General features: G+C 32.8%; 1 protein-coding gene across 4 annotated transcripts in view; it reads right to left on the reverse strand.

Moving 5' to 3' along the window:
- Positions 1-21,419, reverse strand: part of MDGA2 (MAM domain containing glycosylphosphatidylinositol anchor 2) — a 790,763-nt gene that overhangs the window by 259,801 nt on the left and 509,543 nt on the right. For all 4 annotated transcript variants that reach the window (XR_002137734.2, XM_074328196.1, XM_074328195.1 and 1 more), the window contains exons 4-5: positions 20,893-21,089; positions 5,006-5,138 (exon numbers count right to left, since the gene is read on the reverse strand). Coding sequence is in view for 3 of the 4 variants with exons in the window: in XM_074328196.1 (XP_074184297.1) it covers positions 5,006-5,138; positions 20,893-21,089 (330 nt within the window). In the remaining variant the exon portion in view is untranslated. The remainder of the gene's footprint in view (positions 1-5,005; positions 5,139-20,892; positions 21,090-21,419) is intronic.

Raw genomic sequence — 21,419 nt, forward strand, 5'->3', positions numbered from 1 at the left:
ATGTGTGAGAAAATAAAATTGCGTTGTTTACACCTTCCATCCGTTTGTGATATTCAGTTATGGCAGTCCAAGCAGACTAATACCGAAAGTCATTGCATTTGCACTATGTATCGCTTACAAACTTGGTCTTTTTTTAAAAGCTATGATTCTTGTTGAAAGAAAAACAAAAACACACATCTAGATTCTAATAAATGGTGCTACTTCTGGCCTAGATGCTGTGGAGGTCACCTAAAGAAAAATAGCTCAAATATCCACAGGGCAAAAAAAGGCATGAGGTTAGCAGCCAGGTGCAGATGACAGCAAAATTTCTCCGTCCATGACCTTTTGCACTTAAACTGGCTGTCTATGACACAGGGCATACTGTTTTACAAGAGGAAGTGTCTAAGTTCGCGCTATTCCTATTATCCACAGCTATTCCCATAAAATTCCTATAACTGAAATATTATTTTAAATATTATTTTACTTCTCATAACATTTAAGTAAGTTAATTAAACCCTCTTACACATAAAAGAGAACTACCATGAATAGATCATAGCATACCCCAAAATTAAGGCTCACAGTAATTACTGGGTATTTATGTTACAACTTCCCTATGTATAAAATAATAAGAACAGATAATAGTTACCAAGCATAAGGAACAGAGATGTTTCCTTAACCTCTATTTTTACCCATGGCAATGTACTGAGACAGATTGGAGGGGGAAAAAAGAAGAGAAAGAAGAAAGAGAGAAAGAAAGAAAGGAGAAAGGGAAGAGAAGGCACATATAGGTTTACCCTGTTTCCATAGCCATCAATACTTTCACAAGCTTGATTCCTAGATGTAATGCACGCTTAAGGAAGACACATTAATTTGATAATTTTTATAAATGCTAAGTTTGAGCAGACTGAAAAAGGAACTGTATAATTAAGTAAAATTAGCCCGACCTGCACCATTTCTTTGTAGAATTCATCATAACCCTCAAGCAAATATAAAATATGTGTTTTATCCTAATACAAGTAATTTAATTCTTATTTGCCTTTGAAATCATATTGACATATAAGTGCTTTAAATATGTTAAAATAAAATTGTTTTATCATAATTCCTATGTCCCCTCAGTTAGAAATACACATCCTTTGAGAAATTTAAAAGTTTATATTCAATGTTAACATAATTATAATTTTAAAATATGCCTATATTTACTAATATTATAAATTTACAAGTTTTAACAGGTTTATTTCAATAAATTATGAACATTGCTAATTTAAGAATTTACCAATACAATTTACCAATTTACTAATATTGTTTTCTTCTGAATGGGAGTAGGAAAACAACCAAAACAACTTTTGGACCCTGATACATTATATCAATTAGTCAAGAAGTATGCATGACAAGAAATAAATAATCATAATACTTGATGTTTTATAAAATTCCATGAATTGTCATAATAAGGTTTAAGACAGCTACATTAGTTACGATAAATAATGACATTTCTGTAACAGGAGATTTTTCATAGCAGGTCAAGTAATCAACAGAAGCCAACAAATGATTGGACACTCCATGGCAGATATAAAATTATAAGTTCTATTATAATACCAATTCATAGTAGGAAAGTTAAGAAAACACATTATTGGTAAATCTGTCAATGATACTGACTTTTAAAATGACACCCAGATGTTGCTCTTCCAAGCAGTTGTAGGAAATTGATTTTTATTAATAGAAGTTCCATTCATACAATGGCATGGGTTCACAGAAAGCAGCTGATAACAAAGGCAACATTTGTTCTCCAAAACCATTAGTTATGGTTGTTTAAACTACACACATTGCTAAGTCATTCTCCAGAAAGTCTAATTCAGCAAGTATGGAAAGGGCCAAGAATATCGTACACCATTCTGTAACTGTTTTGTTGTAAAACTTTTAGAAATCCTTATCCACAGCAGACATTGTTTCCATCTTCATATGCCGTGTCATTTGGTATTGTACAAATCAGGTAACAGAATGATTGCAATTAAAAAGTTTATTTGATGATAGAGATGTTAAAATGAAATATTGTCCAAAAATACATTTATTATTCAATTATTTGATTTCCATTACAAAAATTATTTCCAAAGTTCACATTCATAAACATATTAACAGAGAAGATTAATCAAACATACTCCAATATTTATAATAGGATATTTGCCCCTCAATAAGTTATACATTCCCTTGACATTTTGCACACCAAGAGTTAAAAACATGGGAACGTAATGTCATTACAGATTCACAAGAGTAAAAACTGTAAAGGGCACCCCATGCTCACATTGATTATGGCAATGGTGACTCATGATCTTCTTTCAATGTTAAAAAAACAATGAACTTGCCTGTATGCACTTATTTGTTAGTTTATGGACCTTTTTACATGAAGATGCTGAAAGCTTAATTTATTCCTGGTGTACTTTGAGAGCTACCTCAATGATTTCACCTATTTGAAATGCACAAACTATTCCAACTTCCTGAGCAAACCAGATGGGAAAAGCGCTGAAGCAGACCTGGTTTGAATATGTAAAGCACTAGGCACATGACATGCCTGATTAGAGTTATTGAAGAGGCAAACAAAGTATTAGCAATATTTTGAAACCCAATTATTTACCATAATTCTGATGCTCAGTTTGGAATGAGCATGAAGCGAAATTTTGTGAGATCATTTATAAAAGAGAATAATAGGTTATTTTGTTTGCTCAGCCTAGGTATCCAATACTTTAGCCTGAAAAATAAAGAATGGAGCAGAAAGCTGCAAGTGCCCCTGTGCTCTGCATAGGATACGTCGCCAAATCTAAGTTTTTTGAGTTTGTGGTTGTTAAAAACCATCTCAAAAATAAAGTCACTCATCTACTTTAAAAGACCTCAAGAATTGCAGTCTATCACCCCGCGTGGTAATATTCTCCATTCAGCTTTAAGATAAGAAGGCCTTATTTATTCCTAATAAAACACTCTGGCTGAGATTTAAGTTCATTTTCTCAAGCTCCACAAAAATAGTGAATGGCTAGTCCATCTCCTATTTAAGATAACTCTTCAAACATTGAAATCCATCTTGCCCCCACCCCTATTAGCTGTGGGACATTGGGAACTAATTAAAACCATACATTTGTGCAGCATTAAAAAATATTAAATATAATTTTATTGTACCTCTTTGTCTTTAAAGAATTTTTGTTTATGATGATTGCGGTCATTCTCAAAACAACCGAATAAGGATAATGTAATCACTAAGGGCCAGTTAGTTATGACAGATGATAGGAAAAGACGTGATTAAAAAAACACAGAAATCCACCTGCTTACATGCTAGTCATTATAAAGATAAACTAGGATAAAACACATGAAATATTTTAAATTAATAAAGCACTGCTCAGCTGCAAAGTTGTGACGTAAGTATTAATACGTCTGCTATTTTGTTCTTCCTCATTCTACTGCAATGCCTTTACTCAACTCCTAAGACCCGCTTCCATTTTATCTTTAATTTTTCTCTCTGGATCATGAGTATTTTAAAAAGACATTGAAGACAATAAGAAAAACAAAATTAGTTATCATAATTCACAACATATTTCATGCCAAGAAGAACAACAAAATCACACTCAGTTCTTTTTGTTAATCTCTGATTTTTATTTCTCAATATCCTATTTATTAATTTTCAAGTTAAATGATATTATTAATCTTTATAAGTCTTAGGTCCATTAAAATTTTATATTTCTATTTTTTCCTAAACATAAGTTTTTTTCAAGTCTTTCCCATCCTTTATGATAAAGGTTAATTTTCTCTCCCACATTCTTCTTTTGCTTTAGTGACTTTTATCTGGTGCTTCGTAGAGCATTTCTCTAGTTGAAGGCAATTTACATCTTACTCAATACCTATTATTGCTGACCCCTAATAGAAATCCAACAAATTTCTGATGAATAAATAAAGGGATAAATAAAAGAATGAGCCTTTCAAAGTTTTAACAACTCATGGGAACATACGTTGATAAATCAATGTATGAGTACATATATTTTTTTTCATTTTTCAATAAGTCCTAGGTTTAATCTTTTCACCAAATAAACTGAATAGAGTTGCTGACTAGCTCTGTGTTAGAAGAACTAATAACGTGTGTTTCACATGCTTCCTATGTAGCAAGTTATTAATTCTTCCCTACCACTTAGGAGTTTCTGAGGAAACTGAAGCACATAAGAGTGAAGTGACTTGCTAGACAAAAATCCAAGAGCTGATAAGTGGCAGAACAGGACCTAAAGCCAAGTATACCAAGGCTTTTTAAAGGTTTTTGTTAATGGGGAAAGTAATTTTAAAACTCTTTACTAATATAATTATTGAAAAGTCAAAAAAGTTTTTAATTGCACTTAAAGTTTCTCTAAACCAGCTGAAATTCTAATTCATTAATGTGATTGTTTATACAGTCACACAAAAGATAGTTCATTCACGTGCTTTCTTTGCTCTTTTATGTAGCAATTTTTCTTGTTTGCAGTTATTCTGAGATTTGTATTTGTAAACACAGGCTAACTCAAGTTTTAGTCTTGCTAATATTTTGACATTGTCTACAAAAATTCTTTCCTAAAAACACCTACTTACAATCACCAATTAGATTTCTTGACTTGAAACAGAATTTTAAAAAAAAGGTGCTTTCACTTAGTTTTGAGATCACAAAACACTTTTAGCAATTTAGATTATAAATTTTTTATATGAAGAATCTAATATTTCTCAGAAATTTTTGAGAACAGGATATAGGCTTGCTTATGACAGTTATGAATTCAATAATAAGGGAATATAATTTTGTATGCCACATAAACAAACATATGGGAGTATGTTGCAAATAAATTTTACAGTGTCCACTTGCCAAAAGCTTTTCAGATAGCAAAGAATTTTTTTTGTGTGGGGGGTGGCAGGGTTGAGGAATGCCTTGTTCCTACATATACTATAGAAATCATTTGGCCTATAAGAAAGTTAAAGAACCATTAAATATTAGTTGTGGATAATAGACATAAAACATTCAGAGATAGTTCCTTACCTGTTTTATTGGAAAGTCTAAATGACACCATTTTATCAGGAATATTACATACGTTCCTCACCGAAGCAATACAGCTATAATTAGCATAGTCCTGAGGTCGAAGATTCTTTAGTTTTAAGATCTTTGTTTCACCCTGAAAATGTAAAAAAAAGAAAAAAAAATTAGCAAAATTCAAGAGTAACAAAAATGAACGAAAGAATGAATCATGTCATATGCTGTACTAAATCATATTATTATCAGAATATGATAGATTGTCTTATTTTTAAGGAAAATACCATAAGTCAAAAAAAGGAAAACAGTGCATTTAAAAATAATATGGAATGTGCCTGGAGATAAAAACTGAAAGACTACAATGAAAATTCATAATGTTTTCTTTGCAAACTATCTTCCTAGGGGGGAAAAATCTATTTCTGGTGGTAATTATGCAAATTATTATGCAAAGATCAGAACAGTGTACTTAATAATGGATTTTATTCAGCAAACACTGCAATCTATGCAGACTTCAATATTAAATGTTATGAAAGAATTCTGAAAAACAGCCAATAAATAAAACACTATTGGTAGAACAAAGTTAATGAAGTTAATCTGATGATAATTGTATTTATATACATAAATGTTTTGTGAATATCGAGCAAGGACCTATAACTATACAGATCTAAAACTGTATTAAAGAAGTGTTCATGACTGTATCTATATTATTATTTTATTTTGTTATTTTGTATTCAGGGGTTCAAGGCCTCAGGGAAATCTGCAAAATTGTAGATACATTCAAATATGTCAAATGGCCAAAAACATACTACAATCTCTTAATTAGCCAAGAAAGGCCATGTAAAAACATGAAATTATTCAAAGGGTGAAAAGAACAAACAAAAACAATAAAAAGAAGGAAAAAAAACCTCCTGCTCAATTCAAATTAGGTCCCCTGGGATTTCTTGAAGAATTCTATGCATCTTTTCAAATAGTTCCTCTCATAAATAACTTAATTATGGAGATGGTATCCCAATGGCATCATATTTTATAGCAATTTTCAAAATGTTATTTTTTTCCAGATAACGTCTGGAAGCATTTGTTATTATTATTGTACTTAAGCAACATCACACAGATCCTAAAAATAGCAACTTCCATGTATTCTTCAAAATGATCAAAATAATTAGTGACAATACATAAAGATTGTGCCTGTTTATTTGCAAAAAATAAAAGCTTTCCACACATAGGTAGGCACACAGAGTTTTCCAAATGTGTCACATGAATATCTCCTTCAATGTGCATGGACATTGGGGCCATAATTTTCATTCAATGTCAAAAATCAAGTCTTAAATCAATCACGCCTTCAGCATTTTCCTCCATGGGATAAACAACAATCTCCATTTAAAATTTTTGTTTAGGAAATACATTGCATTCTTTGTGTACAAAAAAAATACAAATATACCCCACACAAACATACAGTCAGTATGTGTTATTCTAGAACATATTTAAAACAAGCTTTCAGTGTATTACAGTTATTATTTATATTAACTATATATAATGCCTACAAAAGTGTGCTTAGTTAGAAAGCATAGTTGAAAGAAAATGTTATACCAGAATCCATAGACACAGATAATTTTATTTTTTTATTTTCTCATTTAGCTGACATAATATTGTATTAGTTTCAGGCATACAATATAGTGATTAGGCATCTATATAACTTATGAAGTGATCACCCCCAAAAATCTAGTACACATCTGACACCATACATAGTTATTACAATACTGATATATTCCTAATGCTCTACTTTACATACCTGTTATTATTTTGGAACTACCAATTTGTACTTCTTAATCTCTTCCCCTTTTACCCATCCCCCCATTCCTCCTCCCATTTGGCAACAATAAAAATTTTCTCAGTATCAATGAATCTGTTTCTGCTTCATGTGTTTGTTTATTTTGTTCTTTAGATTCCATATGTAAGTGAAGTCATATGGCATTTGTCTTTATCTGACTTACTCTACTCAGTATAATACTCTCTAGGTCCATCCATGTTGTTGCACATGGCAAGATTTCATTTTTTTAATGGCTGAAAAATAGTCTACTACACGAGATGTGACAATTAAGTTTGTTAACTCATCCTAGAAAAAGTGCTACATACCTCATTGCTTAATATCACTACAGTCACCTTCGAAGTACTTCCCATGGGAAGCTATTCACTGATGTCAGCACCTAGTCCACCCTTCAAAGCGATTTTGGAACTCATGTTCTGGAATGGCAATCAGAGCTATCATTGTACTACCCTTAAAGCCCTGAATGTCATCAAAAAGTCTTCCTTTCAATATTGCCTTTACCTTGGGGTAAAGAAAGAAGTCATTGGGGGCCAGATCAGGTGAGTAGGGAGGGTGTTCCAATACAGTTATCTGTTTACTGGCTAAAAACTCCCTCATAGCCAGTGCCATGTGAGCTGGTGCATTGTCATGATGCAAGAGCTATGAATGGTTGGCGAAAAGTTCAGGTCGTCTAACTTTTTCATGCAGCCTTTTCAGTACTTCCAAATAGTAAACTTGATTAACTATTTGTCCAGTTGGTACAAATACAAAATGAATAATCCCTTTGCTATCAAAAAAGGTTATCAACATTGTGGCAATCATGTTCATCACCTTAATTGTCAGACCTCGTATATATGTACCATCTTTGCTTTACCCATTCATCCATTGATGGACACCTAGGTTGCCTCCTTATCTTCACTATTGTAAATAATGCAGCAATGGACATATGGATGCACATGTCCTGTTGAGTAGTATTTGGGTTTCTTCAAATAAATATCCAGAATTGAGATTACTGGGTCCTCTCTGTCTCTTGTTATAGCTTTTGTTTTGAAGTCTATTTGACCTGGTACAAATATTGCTACCCCAGCTTTTTCTTTTTTTTTTTCATTTCCATTTTCATGAAATTTTTTTCAATCCCTTTATTTTCAGTCTGTGTGTGTGTGTGTCTTTCAATATGAAGTGAATCTCTTGTAGTAAGCATATGTGAGGGTCTTTTTTTGTTATCTGTTCAGCAATCATATGTCTTTTGATTGCAGCAATTAATCCATTTACATTGAAATAAGTATTGATATGTAGTTATTGCCATTTTTTTATTCATACTTTTTATCTTTTTTTTTTTTCTTGTTCTTAAAGAAGTCCCCCTAACATTTCGTGTAATACTGGTTTTGTGATGATGAATTCCATTAGCTTTTTCTTATCTGGGAAGATCTCTATCTGTCCTTCAATTTTAAATGAGTTTTTCTGAGTATAATAATCTTGGTTGAAGGTCCTTGCTTTTCATCACTTTGAATACTTCAAGCCAATCCCTCTGACTTGCAAAGTTTCTGTTGAGAAATCAGCTGACAATCTTACAGGAGCCCCCTTGTAGGTAATTAACTGTAGGCAACTTCCTCTCACTCAGTCACAATCTCCACTTGTTTCCACAAGCCAGAAGTAATGGGGACTTCTCTTGGAACCTGGGCTGGGAAGATTGGTGTGGGGCTGGGACCCCTTGCTCCTCCAGGGGGCATGTACACAGCCCATATATCCCTCTCGATTTTTAATGGTCACATGTGGGCATAGGACCAGCCTGTTCCATGTCTATGTCCCTACTACCTGTCTTGAGGTGGCATCTTCTGTATGTCCTTAATTGTAGGGCTTTGGTTCAGCTGCCCTGTTTCCCTGAAAATAAGACCTAGCCAGACAATCAGCTCTAATGTGTCTTTCGGAGCAAAAATTAGTATAAGACCCAGTCGTATTTTACTATAATATAAGACTGAGTATATAATATAATATAATATAATATAATATAATATAATATAATATAATATAATATAATATAATATAATATATATATAATAATATAATACCAGGTCTTATATTAATATTTGCTCCAAAAGATGCATTAGAGCTGATTGTCTGGCTAGGTCTTATTTTCGGGGAAATACAGTAGACTTCAGGCAATTCTCAATGATGGGTATTCTGCAGTTCAGTTGTAAATTTGAGGTGCCTGTGGGAAGAGGCAAGCACAGCACTTACTACTCCACCATCTTGATTGGAAGCTCAGTTAATTTTCAAATGAGGTGGTGCATTCTTCTCCTCCTACCTTTGTGACTATTACTGCTTATATTGTTTCACTTTTTTTTCTCCTCTCAGAATTTAACTGTTGGTATCTCTGAAATTCTATTTGTTTCATAGTTAATCTCACTATAAAATTTCCCTAAATGAGTTTATCCTTGCTGATGAATTCATACTACAAGCCTCATTCTCCCACCACAACACCAAGTCTGTACCTCTATTCCAGAATTCTCCCTTAAGTTTCAGATGCATATACCAAATTTTCACCTCAATGTGTTCATTTTGATGTCTCACAGGAACTGGAAACTGAACATATTCTAAATGGAACTTCAAGGCTTGTCCTCTAAATCTTCTTTGTTTAATGACAGGAATCTTAGACTTTCAATTACTATTTCTTATTCATATATTCAGATTTTCTCTCTGTTGGAGCCTTTTATTGACCTGCAAGCATATTTAATCTCAACCATTCTTTTTATTTATTTTCAAATGTAATCCTCTAAACCTTACATGCAACTGAAAAATTCCTGATTGTACTTGGTATAGTTTAAGAATGCAAGCCACTAAAATGATCTAATCTATAACCAAGAGAAAAATATACAAATCTGATCACTTAATTTCTCTGCTTAAATCATGAACAATTTACTATTGTTCTTAAAAATAAACACAATACCTATTGACGTGACTGTCAACACTATCCGATCTGCATTCTCCCTGCCGTCCCAGTCTCATCTCATTCTTTCTGTGCCTTGCATGTATTGAGCTTCCAACTGCCACAGACCCTTTGCACATGTGTGGCTCCTCATCACTCTATCCCTAATCAATTTCATCTCATTCTTAGATCCCTACAGTCTTTACTTCCACAAGAAATCTTTCTCACTTTCTGGAGTAGGAGGATTCCCCTTTGGTGAGATCTGCTTATATCTCTTTATGATGCAGTCTCATTTTCCCGTTTATTTTCATATTGGATTTATGTTCTGTCAACCCCACACTTGTTTGTACATACCCAAAGGGAGGGAACCTGCCTGTGTCACTCTCAGCACTATGCTCCAAGCAGCTAACACAGGACATAGCATAGGAGACACACTTTTTAGATGAATAATTTTTAAATTAAAAGTACTACAACTACCTACATTTCACCACTCAGGGCTTTATTTTATATGATTTCTCTAGAACTTACTATCTGTTTGGCACCTGATTGAGCTCAGTAGATGTTAATACATATAATCAGTATTCTAAAAGCAATCATAGCATGGTCATGATTTTCAAATATATACAAAGAATTAACAGTCGTTTAGATTTATATTTCATGGTAAAGTCTCTTTATTCACACAGAGTTAATTATATTCTACCTGTATTTCTTGCATCTGTTTCCACTGACAAATTATTTTTAATCCATATTTTCTGAATACTATTTCAACGCTCCACTGAAACTGTACCTACTAATGTCATTAATGATGTTCTTTTGTTAAAATTCAACAAATCCTTTTTTTATGATTCTATATTTCTCTGCTTGCTTCTAGCACTTTAGATTACTTTGCTACTTTGACAGTCACTTATGTGTAGGTAATTAATTATAAATATAATAATTGTGTCACTTATTGGGTTTGTTTTTCCATTTCATTTTCTATCTAGTGTACAAATTTTTGTCTGTAATGTTCTACTAATGTACTCCTAGTAGAAACTGATCCTTTATAATAGTTTCATTTATTATCTAGGTACAGGTACCTGACAAATTTCTAAGCAAGTGGTCAGAAATATTGCTGGTGTTTACACTACCCAAAAGTAAATCATCTAAATTGGGTAGTAATATTGAGATTTTAAGGCTTAAAGAGAATGCCCCTTCCCTTTGCAATGATTCCCATACTTTATAAACGCCAACGAGTATGGCCCAATAAACATAATGGTTTGCACACAACATATCCTAGTTAATTTTTATGCAGAACAGTGCAGCAATATAAGCACATGAGAAGGAGAGGCAAAAAGAAAGAATAACTGTTACTGTAAGCCTAGATACTCATATTTCCAGTGGTTCAGGTAGCGTGGAATTGGCGAATTTGGGGGTTGATCTAAGATGATTTACATCTTGTAGTCAGAAAACAAAATATTAAGATGTGTGAGTGTACAAGACAGTCATCTAGGTTTATATGTAAGATTAAACGATGCAGCACATCAAAGAGTAAGAGGGACTAATGCAGACACAGTCTATTGAAGTAAAATAGAAATAGGCATACTTATGGAAGGATTTGAACCCTACCCAAATAATTTATCACATTCAGAAAATGATAAAGGTATTCAGGCTGACTCTCTTCCTCTCAATAAATAGCTCCCAAACTATAGGATATTTTTTTAAAGTGTAGCAGAATGTATAACAAACAGAGAATATCAGTGTGTGTATGTGTGTGTGTGTGTGTGTGTGTGTGTGTGTGTTACCAAGTGACATGCATGTATACATATGGATGAATATTTTTATAATTATTTAGACTTTACCACTTGTAACTGTTTTATCACATGACATTAATTTTATTTTGTTGATCATATACATTTAATATTCTGTGATGTGGGAAGGCTTTTTGCATGTATGTGAATTTCCATGATTTGTAAAACAGAATTTTCAGTTGATTATTATATAATTAGTTTAATTAGCTTAATTATAACTAATTATGTAATTGATGTAAATATGTTCAGTTTTGTAATTATATGGTATAATTACAATACACAAGATGATGTTATGAACATCTTTACAAAAGTTCTAGAAAAATTGCAAGAATATGTGTAATTTGTAAAATTTAAGCACATGTTTCTTTAACATTCAGAAAATTATTTTCAACACCTATAGTTAACATTTAAAACTACTTTTTTAAATAAAAGAAATAAAAAAAGTACTTTACACATTTTCCACTAATAACTATTGCCCCAAGTAGTATTTTCACTTTACTTATAATAGAAATTGGAGCTTTTTAAAAATATGTACTTTCAGATATCAGTAAATTAATAATAATGATAATATTCACATTATCATTATTCACATTCATTGTTGTTGCTTTAATGATAATTTATTACAAACCTATAAATAACAATATACGCTAGCCTACATCTTCAGTATTGAGTGGAAGAATGAAAAGCAAAATTACTCCTCTTGGGCTTATTACATTATATGCTTATGAATTTATATCAGCCTCTGGAACACACACCAATTTAATTCCAGAAACACTATCTATAAAAAGGTATAAAGAATATTTTGTCACTCAACAGGGTGGTGAAAAAAATATTCAATTCAAATTGATATAGTTATTAGCTTAGTATGAATGGGTGTGTGGGATATCTCTTTATCTTAGAAATCTATTTTATTAAAAACAAGACATTTTTATTGAACACCAAAACATCTTTAAAATAAATTTAATTTTCTAACATTAAAAACATAAGCAGACTATGATCTGTCATTTGAATCCATCCACAAAATAGTCCTAGTATACCTTCCCAGCTTTGTTGTCCAGTCGTCCCCACATATACTCTCATTATTCTGCTCAACCAGAGATATGGACAATCTTTAGAGATATGATCTTCTTTCTGTATTCTTGCAGGTGCTGTTGCTTTCCATCTTGAATGCTCTCTGCAGCAGTATTGTGTGCCTCTGTTTTGATAACCATTTTTACTTTGTATCATAGTCACTGTTTACATGTACATTTCAACAAAGTTAGAGAAGGAGCCCAGTAACCTGTATCTCTGAAAGAAAGTTGCCAATATCTTATACATAGTAGATCTTAGTTATTTTAATGGGATCTTATTTACAGTGTAAAGACAGGAGGCCATTGGATCTATGGAAATTAATTAAAACATGATCAAAGTGCTCCAATACCAACAATGCTAACAAGTAATGTTTTTCCATCATGAAGTACACATGGCAGTGGATGGTAAACAACAGTCCAAAAAATCAATAACACCTAAGAATTATACAACGCACACGCTAGCACACTAGGCAAAAGGCAAAGTAAACACTATTCATAGGTGATTACAAACAGCAAATCCATTATACTAAGGGGGAAAAAAAGAGTCAATCCTGGGAAATATTTCAAGGATACAACACAACACTAATTTTAAATCTAAAAAAATTGTGATAAGTAGACCAAATAATTGATGCCTTTAACTCAATAACACAATTATGAAGTTCCTTAGAAATTTATGAGTTTATTTTCAATAAAGGAAAAAAACAACTATACACAACGTTATGTATTAGAACCTACATAGAAATTAGATTTTATAATTGTAAAAATAAAAACCACAGGCTAAGTCCATTATGTTGCTTTCTAGTGTTGGACAATCATACTTCACACAGTCCTTCCAAATATCCAAGGCAGTTAGAAACTACAAATAAGGACATTGGTTTGCTATCAAGTAGATTCCTGGATAAAAATGTTCTCTACATCATATTTATCTATATTATAAAATGTGCCCAGGAGGCTAGAGTCAACCCTGGAATTCTCAATCTATTAATTATAATTATTTTCATTCTTTATAGAAACCATGCTTACTTTGTATCTCTCTATATTTGAAATCATATAAATCTAAAAATGTTATTGTAAGTATCATTGCACCCCCCTTGAGAAAACTGTGGACTCAAGCAGAGTAACAAATGACAGCCCAGGGGGACCAAATATTGAACTTTGGCAACAGCAGGTGTTTTATCATTTCCTAATAAGCAGGCGTGCACAGCAAGCCTCACCAGTTCTTACCTTCATACTAGTAGACAGAATCACATATTTATGTTATCAGAGTAGTCTTTGTAGGCATTTGCATTTGTGATTCCTACACAAAAATAAACCTCCCATGATCCATTGGAAAGAGACCCTTGAATCTCCAGGTGGCTATATACAACTAACTGGCTGTCCTGCCCATGAGAGGTAATTTCTTTATATGAAGCATTCCAGAATGCCTTAAGTAAATGACCAGCTTCCTATGCATCTATGATAAACACACATATGAGGTCTGACAATTAAGTTCACGAACTCATCCTAGAAAAAGTGCTACATATCTCATTGCTGAATATCACTACGGTCACCTTTGAAGTACTCCCCTTGGGAACCTGTACACTGATGCCAGCACCTAGTCTACCATTCAAAGCAATTTTGGAACTCTTTCTTGAATGGCCATCAGAGCTGCCATCATATAACCCTTGATGTCCTGAATGTCATCAAAATGTCTTCCTCTCAATATTTCCTTTCTCTTCAAGTAAAGAAAGGAGTCATTGGGGGCCAGAACCGGTGAGTAGGGAGGGTGTTCCAACACAGTTATTTGTTTACTGGCTAAAAACTCCCTCACAGACAGTGCCGTGTGAGCTGGTGCATTGTTGTGATGCAAGAGCCATGAATTGTTGGTGAAAACCTCAGGTTGTTTTCATCTTTTTAATGTAGGCTTTTCAGCACTTTCAAATAGTAAAGTTTGTTAACTGTTTGTCCAATCAGTACAAATTCAAATGAATAATCCCTCTGATATCAAAAAAGTTTAGCAACATAGTTGCAACAAGTTGGAGGACTTAATTGTCACACCTCCTATACACAAGAAGACTCAAAGTAGTATCTCAAAGGTTCATAAGTCTTAATAAAACTGGTATTGGAAAGTCTTACATTAGTTTTCAAATTGTTCACAGAGCAATACCACATGTGACAAAGAAGTAAAATCAAAACGGAGGGGATCAGGTTTTTCTTTGCTTGATCATATTGCATTGCCAATATCAATCATCCTCAGTTTAATAACCTTATGATCATCCTCCTCTAATTGATCTACAAATTCAATAAAACCTCAATGAAAATCTTAGACTTTTTGTGGAAACTAACAAGATGATCCTAAAATTTAAGTGGAAATAGAAGCTGAAACATCCAAAACAATACTGAAAAGATGAACACAGTTGAAGGACTTATTCTTCCTGATTTCAGGACTTATTATAAGCTACAGGAAATTAAGACAGTGTGGTACTGGCATAGAAACAGACATATAAATCGATGGGATAGAATAAATAGTTCAGAAATAGATCATAATATATAGAGTCAATTGATTTTCAATTTAAGTGTCAAGAAAATGTAGTGGTGAAAGAATGATCTTTTAAATAAATGGTGCTAGAATACATGTACATCCCTCTGAAAAGAAAAAAAAAAAAAAAAAAAAAGAAAAAGAACCTCACTATTCCCTAACACTGTAAATGAAAATTAACTGAAAATGGAAAAAAGGGGATATGTTGGCAAATATAAGGGTATAATGACCGTTTCAAAGAACATAATATTAATGCCTTGCTTATTTTTAAATATATGTAGAACTAAAATAGTAGACAAAAATAAAATACAAAAGTAAATATTGTTAAGGTATTCTAAGTTTATATCATTATTAAAAATGTGTAAAGTAATAATCAAGGATGGAGTGTATCATTTTTAAATAACAAATTAAATGACACTAAAATAATTTAAAACTCTTAGTTAAATAGAGGAAGAAAGGGAATAACTAAAAGTATTTGACAAATCCCCCCCCCCAAAAAAAAAGGCAACAGAAGAGAGAAGTAAAATAAAATAGGTGGGTCATATAGAATATATATATATATATATATATATATATATATATATATATATATATATAATCAGTCATTGTATTAAATGCACATTGTCCTACTGGATTAAAACAACAAAAACATATATACTGCTTCCTAGTGACATGTTTTTAAATAAAACACAGAAAGTTTGAAAATAAAAGAAGACATGATTTACTGCTCCTTCCTCCTCCAAAAAAAATAAAGAAACCCACTAAGCAAAAGAAAGCTGGTGTTGTTAAAATAATGACAGACAAAATAGACTTTAAAGCAAGAAACACTGCTAGAGGTAAAGGAGGACATTTCTTAATGATAATCAACCAGGAAGATGTAATAATTCTAAATCTGTATGTACTAATAATATATAAAGCAAAAATCAAAAGAAATAAAGAAGAAATAGAGAAATCCACAGCTATAGCCATAGATGTTAACTAAACTCCAATAGTTTAGAACAGCAGATACAAAACTCAGAAAATATATAGACTGTCTAAACAAGACAATTAACAAATTTGACCTAATTGGCACTCAACAATTTTGGAATGCACATTCTTGTGGGTGCACCTGGATCATTTATGAAAATACACCATAGGCTTAGCATAATGCAAGTCTCAATTCATCTTTAAAGACTGAAATTATTCAGAGTACACTTTCTGACACAGTGGAATTAGACTAGAAATCAATTAAAAATCAACTAGACATCAACAGTTTGGAAATTAAATACATTAAAAATGATTCAATTATAACATCATTCTTATTCACAATTCATTAAACCTTCCTCTAGTGAGTGAAGAGGGCTGGAGTTACAGAGAGTGATTCAGGAGTTACTGGAAAGTTGGAGTCAATTTTCACTACCCCATAGCTAGTATAGAAAAAAGACATCTCCCTGGGAGTAGTGCCTCAATATCTGCCACATATTTATCGAGAACCTTCTATAAGTCACGTAGTAGCTGTTGAAAAGACAAAGTCTCTACCATTAGTGAGTTTATATTCAAATAAGTAAGATAATTTGATAGTTTCAGTGCTACAAGAGAAAAGTAAAACTGGAAGAAGTAAGTGTAGAAGAGAAGGGATTTGTGGGGACAGAACCAGGAGTGCAGTTTCCAGGCTCTTGCCCTCACATGGAAAGGTGCTCACTCGATTGTAAATGGCCATCAACAGTGATTAGATAGCCATCAGGTGTGGCTAGTTAGCCATTAGCTGTGACCAGTGAGCCATTGGCCACTAATATAACTGCTTTGGCTATGCTAGCAGCAAATGGGGGCTAGCAAGAAGATGGTGGCTGAGCTAGTAAGAGCGGGCTGCAGTTAGCACGGCAGATTGCAGCTAGCAAGTAAGGTTGGTTGGCAGAGAGAAGTGGACGGCAGATTGCGCATAGTGTGACTCCTGCTTCCTGTGTCTCCAATCCAGCCGCCAGCAAGAATATAGTGGTGTGACTCCCCTATCTATGGCTCCGTGGGTGTTCCTTTTTGGCCTTACTGTATCCTGTGTCCTTATACGGGGAGCAGGAGCTGAGACCCCGCATGACACCCAGCATGGCAGGATCTTACCTCAGAGTGTTCTGAGGTGATGAGTCCTCAATATTAAGAAGACCCTTCCATATCTCAGTAAATTACATTCCACATGGAGGGATCAACAGTATGCAGACCCTTGGCGTGTCTAGGGATGGTGTGGTAAGAACAGTAAATGAAGTATACTTAATACCTGACAATTAAGTTTGCGAACTTGTTGTAATGCTGTTGCTAACTTTTTTGATAACAGGGGGATTATTCATTATGAATTTGTACCAGCTAGACAAACCATTAACCAAGTTTACTATTTGGAAGTGCTGAAAAGGCTGTGTGAAAAAACAACATGACCTGAATTGTTTGCCAACAATTCATGGCTCTTGCATTGTGACAATGCATCAGCTCACACGGCACTGTCTGTGAGAGAGTTTGTAGCCAGTAAACAAATAACTGTATTGGAACACCCTCCCTACTCACCTGATCTGGCCCCAATGACTTCTTTCTTTATCTGAAGATAAAGGAAATATTGAGGGAAGACATTTTGATGACATTCAGGACATCAAGGGTAATACGACGACAGCTCTGATGGCCATTGCAGACAGGGTTCCAAAATTGCTTTGAAGGGTGAACTAGGTGCTGCATTGGTGCATAGCTTCCCAAGGGGAGTACTTCGAAGGTGACTGTAGTGATATTCAACAATGAGTTATGTAGCACTTCTTCTAGAATGAATTCACAAACTTAATTTTCTGACCTGGTATATTACATAAGAGAGCAAGGGAGAGCAAGGCCAAACATGGTGTTGTAGGCTACAATATACTGAATTCACTTGAGATATTAAAACAGGAAAATATTTACATTTTTAAATGGTCACTCAGATGTTTGGAGTTTTCTGTAATAAAGCATGACAGCCAATTAGAAACCTATGGCTAGACTCCATGAGGAGGTATTGGGAGTTGTGTGGTACGGCAGACTTGCTCTATCAGGCCATGTACAGTACGTATATCAACATGCGTGTATAAACAAAAATCACTTATAATATCTTATCTATGAAAAAGCCAGAATTTTCTGTCGCAAAGAGAACTAAATTTCCATGGGCTGCTCTTTGAGAGTGTTTATCAGTTTGGCGTATAACATATGATTAATATTAACAAATGAAGTGCATATGTAATGTAAACATATTGACATATTTCTTGGCCCTACATGATTTTTAAGACAGATACAAATACAAAGCCATTCCAGGAGAGATAAGCAACATAGTCAGGTAACCAAAGGCAGGAAAGGCATTTTTAAACAGGAACTATAACTGCATGTTATTGACAGTTATCAACCACAGCAGGTGAATATATAAAACAGAATTGCAAGAAAAGCTTGTTTGTTTCTTAAACCCTTTTTTTAAATTCACACAGTCCAACAGCAGTTATTGGCACATACAAGGTAGAGAAAGCCTGTGTTAAGTAGCACAATAAAGGGGGATATTCATAAAGAAGAAAATATCAGTATTGAAATGTTCAAATTAAAAAGTTGTTTTCTCATGAAAGAATGAGAGGCAAAAGAAAGAAGAGAAAATAAAAGTTATTTCAAAAGGTACCGGGTAGTATCAATAGCTACTAGTTTGGGAGCTTTTATAAGATGGTTTTCTAGAGTTGCTATCATAGAAATAGCAACAAATGAAAAGGAATGAATGAAAAGTTTAACTGTGCTTATTTGATAACTTTAAAACAAATTCTTAATTATTTTGAAAGTATGATGTTTTCCCCAAATTTGGATAAGGCCATGTGTTCATTTCCAAGTGGTCAGACACATCTCCAGGTAAGAGGCAGCAATCTAGTGAACAGGTGTTTAGAACTACCTCAGTGTCTGTAACATTATCACGTTAGACCAGAAAATATGTTTTCTAAATTTCAACAATGTCCATATTTTTCAAATAAATTGAAAAAATGAAATACACAATCAGTGATCATTTATCTGAATTTCTGAACCCTAGAGGCAACTGAATACTTTTAAGAAAATTTTTTGCTGTTTCTAACAAGAAAAACATAGTTTTCTTTGATTTTAGTAAAAATTGAAGAATAAATTTCCACAGTGCAGAATATATGGAGAAATTATAACCCTGCATGCTGCCAGAGAACAGCTGATGCCACAGTGGCCTGAGTGAAGAGAGGGTCAGATCAAAAACAGGTTTCAACACTATGTTATGGTAGGTTTATTAGCAACACAGGTGAGACAATGATTTTCAGAGATTTACATTTCGGGAAGTCACAGCTGTTCTATAGCTGTGAAGAGCAAACACATAGAAATACATCTATACTTACATATGTATATTTATGATATGTGCAAAGGGTGCCAAAAATGTATACACATTTTTAAAAAGGAAAAAACTGTACTAAAATTACACTGATGATAACCGCCCTGAGCACCTCTTGTAATTGCAGAATTCAAATGTGACTTGTATTCATCTTTTTTATCGGCATATATTGAGTATTGCAATTTTAATAGTTTTTTTCTTTTCTTAAAATGTGTATACATATTTTGGCACCCTCTCTGTATTTATTATATATATGATATGTGTAGATGTTTTGGTATAATCATTACTTTCTTTCACTGTTAGTAGCTAAACATAACAATTATATTAATCTGAAACTGACCAGGCTTTAGACAATATAAGTAAATGGTTTACTATATAAGGAAATATATTTAATGGTGAAAATGAGATGCTCGGATATTTACAAACTCAGGATACCCTTATGCTATTAGAAAGTTGAGATATCAAATCTGTAATAATCTTCAGAATTTTGAAGTATAATATTTATAATATTTAAAATTTAGTTGTATATTTCCCTAATTATGGACTTATGATGTCTTAAAACATATAATACAGCTAAATCACTATTTATCTTGTTGGCTATATCATGTTTTATTATTATTATTATTCATGGCCACAATTATTTTGAATATGTTTCCAAATACATTTTTTAATTTAAAACATTTTCTTTGTTAATTAGGTTTGTTCTCCTTTCTAGTAAAAAAAAAAAAAAGAAAAGAAAAGAAAACAAAAAAAAAAACATAATTAAACAGCATTCAGATATTTCTCCTACAAACTTCAATGTCTTCCTCAAGAATTATTAATTCTCTACTCTCAATTTACTACAGTAGAATAATTCATAGTAAATTCACTCTATGTAAAATTAATTCAATTCTTTTTAATAAATATTTAATGACTCATTAGCTATTTTACTTTTTATGTAATTAAGACTCTATTCTTAGACTAATTAAAAACCAAAAATGAACAAAGACAATTAGATTTTTTTTCCTAAAACCAAAGCCAAATAAATTTCAAGTAGATTTCTTCATTCCTTCAAAACTTATTTACCATTGCAAATGGGGAAATCAGTGTTCTTTTAAGAAATATTTTCCAAAAAACAAAACAAAAAAAGCAGTCAGCAAATGTATAATTATGTACTTTATGGTAAAACCTAGGTAAATCTATGAATAAAGAAATATAAGTCAGGATACATAAATTTAAATTATTTTTCAAGAGTTAACATTTGAAATTTAACTATTACGTAAAACATAAATTTTCCTTCATTATTTGAGTTTTCTGATCATTCATTTGAGTATACATTGTTTTTCAAAAGGCCAGGCTTGGAGAAACTTTCGGTTTAAATAGATACAATATTGCCTTCTGTTTGAATTAGGGAAGTATCCTAGCAGGGTGGAAATACTATACCTTCATTCCTACCTGGGTAAAGAAGGGTTCATAAATCTCAACTCCTTTATCAGATCCTTGTAGTAACACCTCCTGGCCACGTCTCCAGCTGTACCGAACAGGTGGATTGGAATTGGCAACACACCTGAGGAATACTGTTCTCTCATAGTAAAATTGTTCTTTAGCTTCACCTATACTTTGATGAACAGTTACTACCGGATCATCCAAATCTAGAAAAAATAAAAACAACCAAGTGACAATGAGTTACATGGCTTTTAGAGTATTGAAGATATAAAACCTAACTGAAGATGCACTTTCTTAATTGATTTTATTGTTTATCACTAGACTCATTTTTTTTAGTTGCGGTTACTGAATTCATTTGCAGAGAAATTCCCAATGATAGGAAGTAAGAAAAGTAATATTTATTTCTTAAGATCTCTATACATTGAGATTGTGCGAATGACCTTGCATATTTACAAAACTTTACCAACAGCCACATAACACAGAACTCCAAGAGAGAGATCAGAATTCACAATCCTCAAAATCAAGAGACTAGCCAA

Source organism: Rhinolophus sinicus, linkage group LG03, assembly GCF_036562045.2.
Source record: "Rhinolophus sinicus isolate RSC01 linkage group LG03, ASM3656204v1, whole genome shotgun sequence".
Lineage (NCBI taxonomy): Eukaryota > Metazoa > Chordata > Mammalia > Chiroptera > Rhinolophidae > Rhinolophus > Rhinolophus sinicus.